Source organism: Sorex fumeus, unplaced genomic scaffold, assembly GCF_029834395.1.
Source record: "Sorex fumeus unplaced genomic scaffold, SorFum_2.1 ptg000051l, whole genome shotgun sequence".
In the NCBI taxonomy this organism is placed as follows: Eukaryota; Metazoa; Chordata; class Mammalia; order Eulipotyphla; family Soricidae; genus Sorex; species Sorex fumeus.
In genome coordinates this window covers 25,142,591-25,150,318 of record NW_026606108.1, presented here as the reverse complement: position 1 = coordinate 25,150,318, position 7,728 = coordinate 25,142,591, and the positions used below count along the sequence as shown (strand labels likewise).

At 44.7% G+C, this 7,728-nt stretch overlaps 1 protein-coding gene across 1 annotated transcript; it reads right to left on the bottom strand.

Annotated features, from left to right (window-relative positions):
• Positions 1-692: 692 nt before the first annotated feature.
• LOC130033048 (COX assembly mitochondrial protein 2 homolog) lies at positions 693-962 on the bottom strand. Its single transcript, XM_056124750.1, has one exon. The coding sequence runs from the start codon at positions 960-962 to the stop codon at positions 693-695; it is 270 nt and encodes an 89-aa protein (XP_055980725.1).
• Positions 963-7,728: the final 6,766 nt, after the last annotated feature.

The following is a 7,728-nucleotide window of genomic DNA, read 5'->3' as shown; positions in this document are numbered from 1 at the left end:
AAAGAGAAAAGTGCCCAACACATTTCCATTTTGTTGAAAAAGAGAGATAAATGCAAGATTTCCCATTTTTCTCTTCATATTTTGAAAGCAAATGCTTGTGACAGATAGTCCCTTGATTTGTTTTGTCATTATGATCAATTATTAGGTTCTATTTACACATCTAATGTTACTCATCTGTCTTTGCAGCCATAATAGTGTTCTGGCCCTTGGCTTCATCTCTAAATGTCAAGGGCTTCTGTTGGGCAGCAATCTGAAGACAGCTCCTACCAATCATTTCTCTGCTTCCTGGTCCAGTCACTTCATTTTTTGTTTTGTGTTTTATTTCATTGTTTGTTTTGTTTTGTTTTGTTTTGTTTTGTTTTGGGCTACACCTCACTGTGCTCAGATCTTTTTCTTTTTCTTTTCTTTTTTTTTTTTTTTTTTTTTTTTTTTTTAGTGATTAAAATGAGCTATTTTATTGAGGAAGAGAAGTTACTCCAATGTTCCCTGATTGAGGTAAAGGGAGAAACTGCGAAGTCAAGAATGTGTGGAGCCAGGAATGGAGTGGTAGAGGAGAGAACTGAAGTCTCTGCCAACATTGTCAAAATCCAGGCTTTTCCCAATCTTCCCATGGCTTCAGAAAAGGATTCTGGAGACCAAATGAGATTGGTTTCTTTCAGCTGTCAACCAAGAGGGTTTAGGTCTTCCCTCAGTCAAGACATCCAGTGAAAATGCAATTTATTTTTTTCAGAATCCTCTGGGGAATTAAATAGTCTCTTTCTCATTGCATTGCCACTCTCCCTACTCTTGATCCTCTTTTCCATGTACTCTCTCTTCAAGCATTTTCTTCTCATCTCTCCATCAAGATCATTGCAATGACAAAAAAAATTCAGAAAGCTGTGATTTTTGTGACATTCCTTAAACAAGTTTATCAAGATGTTGCACTCTTCAGTGTGCAAGTGTGGAGATAAGTCAGGATGCATCTTTAGGAAGAGGTGATGGAACACAGCAGAGCAACCCCAACCAACTGCAGCAGCACTTCCTGGTGCCTGCAGACATCGCCCAAGGTGCTGACCCCACTGGGACCAGCCTCAGCGAGGCACACCACGAAGGGAGATGGCCTGTGCTCAGATCTTAGTCCTGGCTCTTGTGCTCAGGGAATCACTCTTGCCAAGGCTCAGGGGACCATATGTGGAGCCAGGAATGAAATCTTGGTCAGTCACATGCAAGGCAAGCAACTTACTTGCTGTATTATCACTCCTGGTCTATGGTTTGTGGTCTATTTCATAGGAACCACACACAACAATGCTTCAAGTTACCAGAACTAGTCGTGACAGTGCCCAGGGGCCCACACAGTATTGAGGATCCAACTTAGAGTCTCATGCATGTTAGACTTGTGTGCATGCTGTCCCCTGAGCCTCTCCCAGCCACTTAGTTTGAAAAAAGGTCACTTCTAAGCATCACAAGGTAACCCAAATCCCCTCCCCACAATCAATCAATCAATCAACAAATAAAATAAAGCCAAACGGTGGATTGCCTGCTGCTGACTTGGATCAGAGTTCAGATAAAGAGACTAAAGTAACAAAATATTAAAAAAAAAAAAAAGAGGTTGTACTTCACCTGGTGAGCAGGACAAAGGCTCATACTTGAATTTTTTTGTCTTAATTTGGATGCCATACCCAGCAATGCTCAGGGGTTACTCCTGACACGTGCTCAGGGATCAATCTAGGATGCTAGAGATCAAACCCAGATCTGCTAAACGCAAAGCAAGCACCTTACCCACTGCACTATCTCTCCTGTCCTCACACTTGAATGTGACATCAGGTCCCCGCACTTATCTGATCCAGCCTGGCCCACTATGCACAACCCTATGCACAACCTTATTGGTTGTGACAAAGCGGTAGAATCCCTCTGAGCTGGTTGTAGTAGGTGTGAATTTTTCAGAAGCCTCCTGAATAGTGAGAGCCAATTCAGATCACTGAGCCGAAATTTGCACACATGTTCTGAGTGGTCAAGTCTTCATTGAACCAGAGGACACAAGTATCAGAGTATCAGCAAAACAAACACTTTCCATTTTAAATGAAGACTTTTATTTCTGGGCCAGGGAGACAGTTCACAGATCTAAAACACTGCTGGCTTCGAATGTTGTAGGCTCCAGTTTCCTCAATGGCACCATAGGGTCCCCAAGTACCAACAGGAAACCAAACCAGAAGTAGTCCCCAGCACTGCTGCATGTGGCCCCCAAACCAAAACACGAACAAAAACCACTAATCATTTCTATAATTTAGTCACAGACTTTTTAAGATAATATTCTTTGTTATTTGATATAATTTTATGATCTAATCAGCTGACTAGTTTTATCAAATAATTCCTTTAATGCTTGCCATCATCTGTTGTGAAACATGTACTATTTGTGTTGTATTTTGTAGTCCTTGTTTCACTTCCATCTCTTCTTTGATATGTACTTTATTAATTTAGAATGGCCACAAAATGACGAATGAGGCCAATAACACGTGTACACTGTAGCCCTGGGACTTTTGTTTTACGCCACTTGGGCTGATTAACTTGCCTCTCTGTAATCCCTGGTATGCTTCCAAGATCCTATAAATAATCATGACAATATCTAATAAAAGTAGATGTCATATCACAAAGCCACAGTGGAGTTTAAACTTAGTTTAGCAAAATCAACAACTTACACACAAGACTGATGAACTGCAGTTACGCGTTTTTAACAAAAGCATTTCTCGCCACCAGATAAGCAAGTGTCTTCTTGACATAGATGGATGATAGCACATGTGCCAGAAGCCAGTGGAAAATAGAAGCTGTCATCTAGAAAATGACAGAGCCATTTCGAGTCCCTCTAGATTAGCACTCCATCTTCAGCTGAGCAGATAGACTGTTAGCTGGAGCTCCACGGCCTGCAGAGCCCACGCAGGGGGGCAGAGCACTCTCTGTGAGATGACGAGAATCAGCAGCCACCCCAAGGCAGAGATTGCCCAGGGTGACATCCCAGCTTCCTGCAGGATTGTGGCATCAGAAATCCACCAAATAAAAGTCTTTTCATGGGGGCTGGAGTAATAGCCTAACGGGTAGGGTGTTTGCCTGGCACGCGACCGACCCGGGTTCGATTTCCAGCATCCCATATGGTCCCCCGAGCACTGCCAGGTGTCATTCCTGAGTGCATGAGCCAGGAGTAACCCCTGTGCATCGCTGGGTGTGACCCAAAAAAGCAAATAATAAGAATAATAATAATAAATTAAAAAATAAATAAAAGTTTTTTCACTGGGGAAGTAAAAATAAAATTTCACCCACTGCCTATGAAGACATACTGGTGCTCCAAGCTTGTGCCAGCACATATAAATAAAGTGGCTTGGATACCCGGCCTCCTTGAAAACGGTGGTGACGGTGGGTCCCTGCTAGAAAAAACATCCCAAGCCTCACTACCTGGCTTGTTTAAACAACGAATCATTCACAACTTCCTCTTCTCACCCTGGTGCGTTTAAAAAAATAAATAAATAACTGTTTGACTCACTGGCTGACCAGCGTCTAGGGAGGTAAATCTGAGGTTAAAGGGAAGGCCCGCAGCAGAGGGTGCTGGATTTAGCAAGACAGCTTTCCAAATGCACCGAGGTCTGCATTTCAGTAAAAGCTTCCCCAACTTCTCTTGGCGCCCACCAGGGGCCATCTCTTTGTGACTGTGCTTAATGGCTGAGGCTAATATGCCGCCCTCTGAGCTGCGCGGTGCTCTGGCAGAGATGGAGCACTGCTGTTCCCTTAATGGCTTGGCACTGTGAGGCACATTCTCTGTCAGGCCGCTCCCAAGCCTCTGCCACGTGGATCCCTCCCCTTCCCGAGGAGCCCTCACGTGCTGGGGCTTACTGCCCAGGGTGAACTGCAAGCTCCCAGGGGTGCCCATGGAGATAGCAACAGTCTTGCTGGCGTCGAAGCCAAAGCCATTCAAAGGCTTTGGACACACTCTTTTTTGCTGAGGGCTAGTCAAGGACAAATCTATATCTGTGGAGAGAGAGACAGAGATAGAGACAGAGACAGAGACGAGGAGGGGGAGAGGGAGAGAGACAGAGAGGAAGGGAGGGAAGGAAGGAGAGAGACAGAGAGAGACAGAGAGAGAAGGGGAAGGAGGGAGAGACAGAGTCAGAGAGAGAGGGAGAGAGAGAGAAAGAGAGAGAGAGAGAGAGAGGTTTTGAAGCTAAGAAAGGAAAAATCCTGACAGATGAGAGAGATTGCAGACTGCTCAGGAGATAACCAAGCAAGGCCTCAGATGGGGTCTTTGGCATTGCAGTGTTTGCATCTAATTTTGGCGCCCTCTTGAATCTTTTTCAATCTCTTAAGTCAAGGCATATCTGCACAGGTTTTTCTTGGGGGGGGGGGAGATGATGGTGAGGAGATTGGGGACACACCAGGCAGTGCTCAGGGCTTATGCCTGCTCTGCACTCAGGACTCACTCCTAGTGGGACCCAGGGGACCATATGCGGTGCCCGCGATCACATACAAGGCAAATGCCCTACCCACTGTACCTTCTCTCTGACCCTTGCACAGAGTTTTCTTACTAATATTAAGAACCAAATAAAATCCAGTTATATTGGTGAGACTAATTTCAAAAGAAAAAAAAAATCTGACTGCTTAATTTGGTCGTCCTGGCCTTCCATGGGCAAAGAAGGAAAAAGTCCGTCTTTTACTGGGCCCGCTCGAGCAAATCGACGATCAACGGGAGGGCCTTTACCTTTACCTTGGTGACATTCTAACTTGAGTTCAGGTTGAGTCAGTCGCTATCACACAAAAAGCTCCCTTTCCCTCTCCTCAGTACCTGCACCCCTTCTTTTCACAGTGACATCCCCCAAGACAAGCAATCCCCCAAAGGAGTTATCGCTGCACTTGTCAGCATGATCATTTCTATTCCAAACACAGGATCTTGGCATTTTCAAGGTCTCTTTGAAACCCCAGATCACAGGTGGGGGGGTTGGACCATGGCACCGCGGAGAGCCTTCTCTTCACCCCCCAGCAAAGACCCGCTTCATTCTGGGGCCCCTCCTTAACAAAACTGTTCCTCACAACCCTGCCCTCTCCAGGATCAGAACATCTTGGGGTGGGAACTGAAGTAACCTCTTTTTTGTTTTTTCTCTTGTATACAGAGCATTATTTCTTTGTATTTTCTTTGTAATAGACCCTCTTTAGGATAATACTTTTTAAGGCTTGAATAGTAGGTTGTATTTTTTAATGCATGAGAGGAAATGGCTATGGAAGAAAACATTTAATAACCCATTAGGGAGAAACAGTACTGGCAGGAATGAGAGTAGGATTTCTATTTCTGTGTAAAATCCATGTCAAAAGTTACCGGAGAGGTCAGAAAATGAAAGATGATGAAGAACTGAGGATTTGAAGTCATATTCTTCCCTTTCAGTTACTGTGATTCCACTATGGTATTGTTTAGCCATTAATGTTATAAGTTGTAACTTACAGAGAATAAAGCCAACTCCAAGTACTCACCCCAGTGGGATCTGAATAGGCAAATCAAGCAGAGAAGTGGTAGATTAGATGTTCCCCAAATCACTTTGATCTCAATTATCCAGATAGTCTCGCAAGTATCTCTTTGCAGGGATAAAGAACGTGGTATTTAGTTGTCCCCAACATTATAACCATCTTCTAAGAAAACCAATCTTACAGATTACACCATCTTCCGTATCAACCAAATCAGAGTCAAAGATTCAAAACAGATTCACCCAGCATCTTATAGGTGAGGATCAACTTTAAATTCCCATATTTCTTGGGTAATTACTCCTCTTATTAATGCTATATGTAGCAGAAAATGAGCATTTCGTATGCCACATTTGTGAACATAGGTGCCTTTTCAATGAAAAATTGCTGTTTGGCGAGAATACGCTTATAATTAGCAGATACATGTTTCTAATATCACCACATCTGAAACTAGACAAACCAGCAATTAAAAATAGAATAAGAGGTGTTGGGGGAGGGGCACATGGGGAGTGGCTTAATGGGTGCAGTTTCACTTTTGCAAGATGAAACCGTCTCTAACTCTATTGCACAAAATCGTGAACTTACCACTCAGCACCCAGAAATGGTCCGGGGTTTGCGGCGGGGGTGGGAGTGGGGATGGGGGAAGCAGGAGGATGCGTGGGGAGATAACACAGTGGTAAGGCACTTGTCTTGCATGCAACGGACCTGATTCAATCTCCAGCATCCCATATAGTCCCCTGAGCACTGCTACAAGTGACCCCTGAGTGGAGAGCCAGGAGTAAGTAAGTCCTGAGCATGGCCAGGTATGTCCCCCAACTGTCACTGTCACTGTCCTCCCATTGTTCATCGATATTCCTCGAGCGGGCCCAGTAACATGGCCCCCCAACAACAACAAAAACCCAGCACTGTAGCACTGTCCTCCTGTTGTTCATTGATTTGCTTGAGCAGGTACCAGTAACGTCTCCATTGTGAGACTTGTTGTTACTGTTTTTGGCATGTCAAATACGCCACGGGGAGCTTGCCACACTCTGCTGTGCCCGCAGAATACTCTCAGTAGCTTGCGGGGCTCTCTGACGGAGGAATCGAACCCGGGTCGTCTTCCCACAAGGCAAATGCCCTACCTGCTGTGCTATCGCTCCAGCCCAACAAAAACCCAAACAAAAATAAATTCAAAGTACATAACTCTTGGGTGAGTGGGGTGGGATGGGGAAGGAGAAAGCTGGAAAGATTCACAAACTATAATTAACTCCATTAAATCCCTTTAACAGAATTTCTAACAGGCTTTTTAAAGAATAGGGACATTTATGGGAAAGTGCCACACAACCCTACTCCCTGGCTGTTATTGGCTGCTGAAAGCAAACTACGTTTACAGATCCCATGGCTATCAGATTTATTTTCTCACAATCAGGTTTCCTAAGGTTTCCCAGCATTGTTTGTTAGCCAGGAAATTTCACAGTTTAAGAGGAGGGAAGACTTCAAAGCCAAGGAAGTGGATTTGGGACCTGGGAGCCTAGGGGCACTGAGGCAGACTAGCCAGCATCAGTGAGAAAATTACTGGGATTTTTGCATTTGTTGTTGTGTGTGTTTACTTGCTTTCTTATGGGGTAGGCATCTCCTTAAACCTTAAGGGGTATTTTTTAAAGACCTGAGCTTCTTATTCAGAAAAAAAAAAGCTGAGCTTCCCAGAAGAAACACTGTTGCTGATGGCAGGGACCCTGTTTAGCTAACCAGGGAGCAGGCCCACAGCCTGCTGGGATCATGGCAGCAATGTACCATTTCAATCCCATGGGGAGGCCTTTTTCTGAGTGACACCCACTGCTCTCCGTATATATGATGTTTAGTTCTATCCCTACCCCTACCCAATCCCAGGGGGAGAACACCCAGCCAGAAGTAATCCCTCGAAGATAGAAACAAAGTGAGGGAGGGGGGAATCCAGGATCAGGGACTCTTTTACCTTTGGGGGGCTGGGGATGCTCTCCAGGAGGCTACATGGAAAATGCCAAGTAGAAGGAGCTTTGCTGGGGCTCACCTTGACACTCCCAGGCTCCTTCCTGTCATATGGTTTCTCTGAAAAGACCCAGGGTTCCTAAGGAAAATGGGGAACCCCCATGCTTGAAAATCACCTCATTTTTGGTGTGTGGGGTGAAAGGGTGACTGGAGTGCTGGAGTTCGTCGTTATTCTTGTTGTTTTGTGGCATCTGGATTTTTTTTTTTTTTTTTTGTGGAACACATCATATCCTGAGGGTTTTTTTTTTC

Excerpts from the sequence above, each read along its gene's own strand:
- LOC130033048 (XM_056124750.1), bottom strand. The coding sequence starts at position 962 with ATGCATCCTGACTTATCTCCACACTTGCACACTGAAGAGTGCAACATC.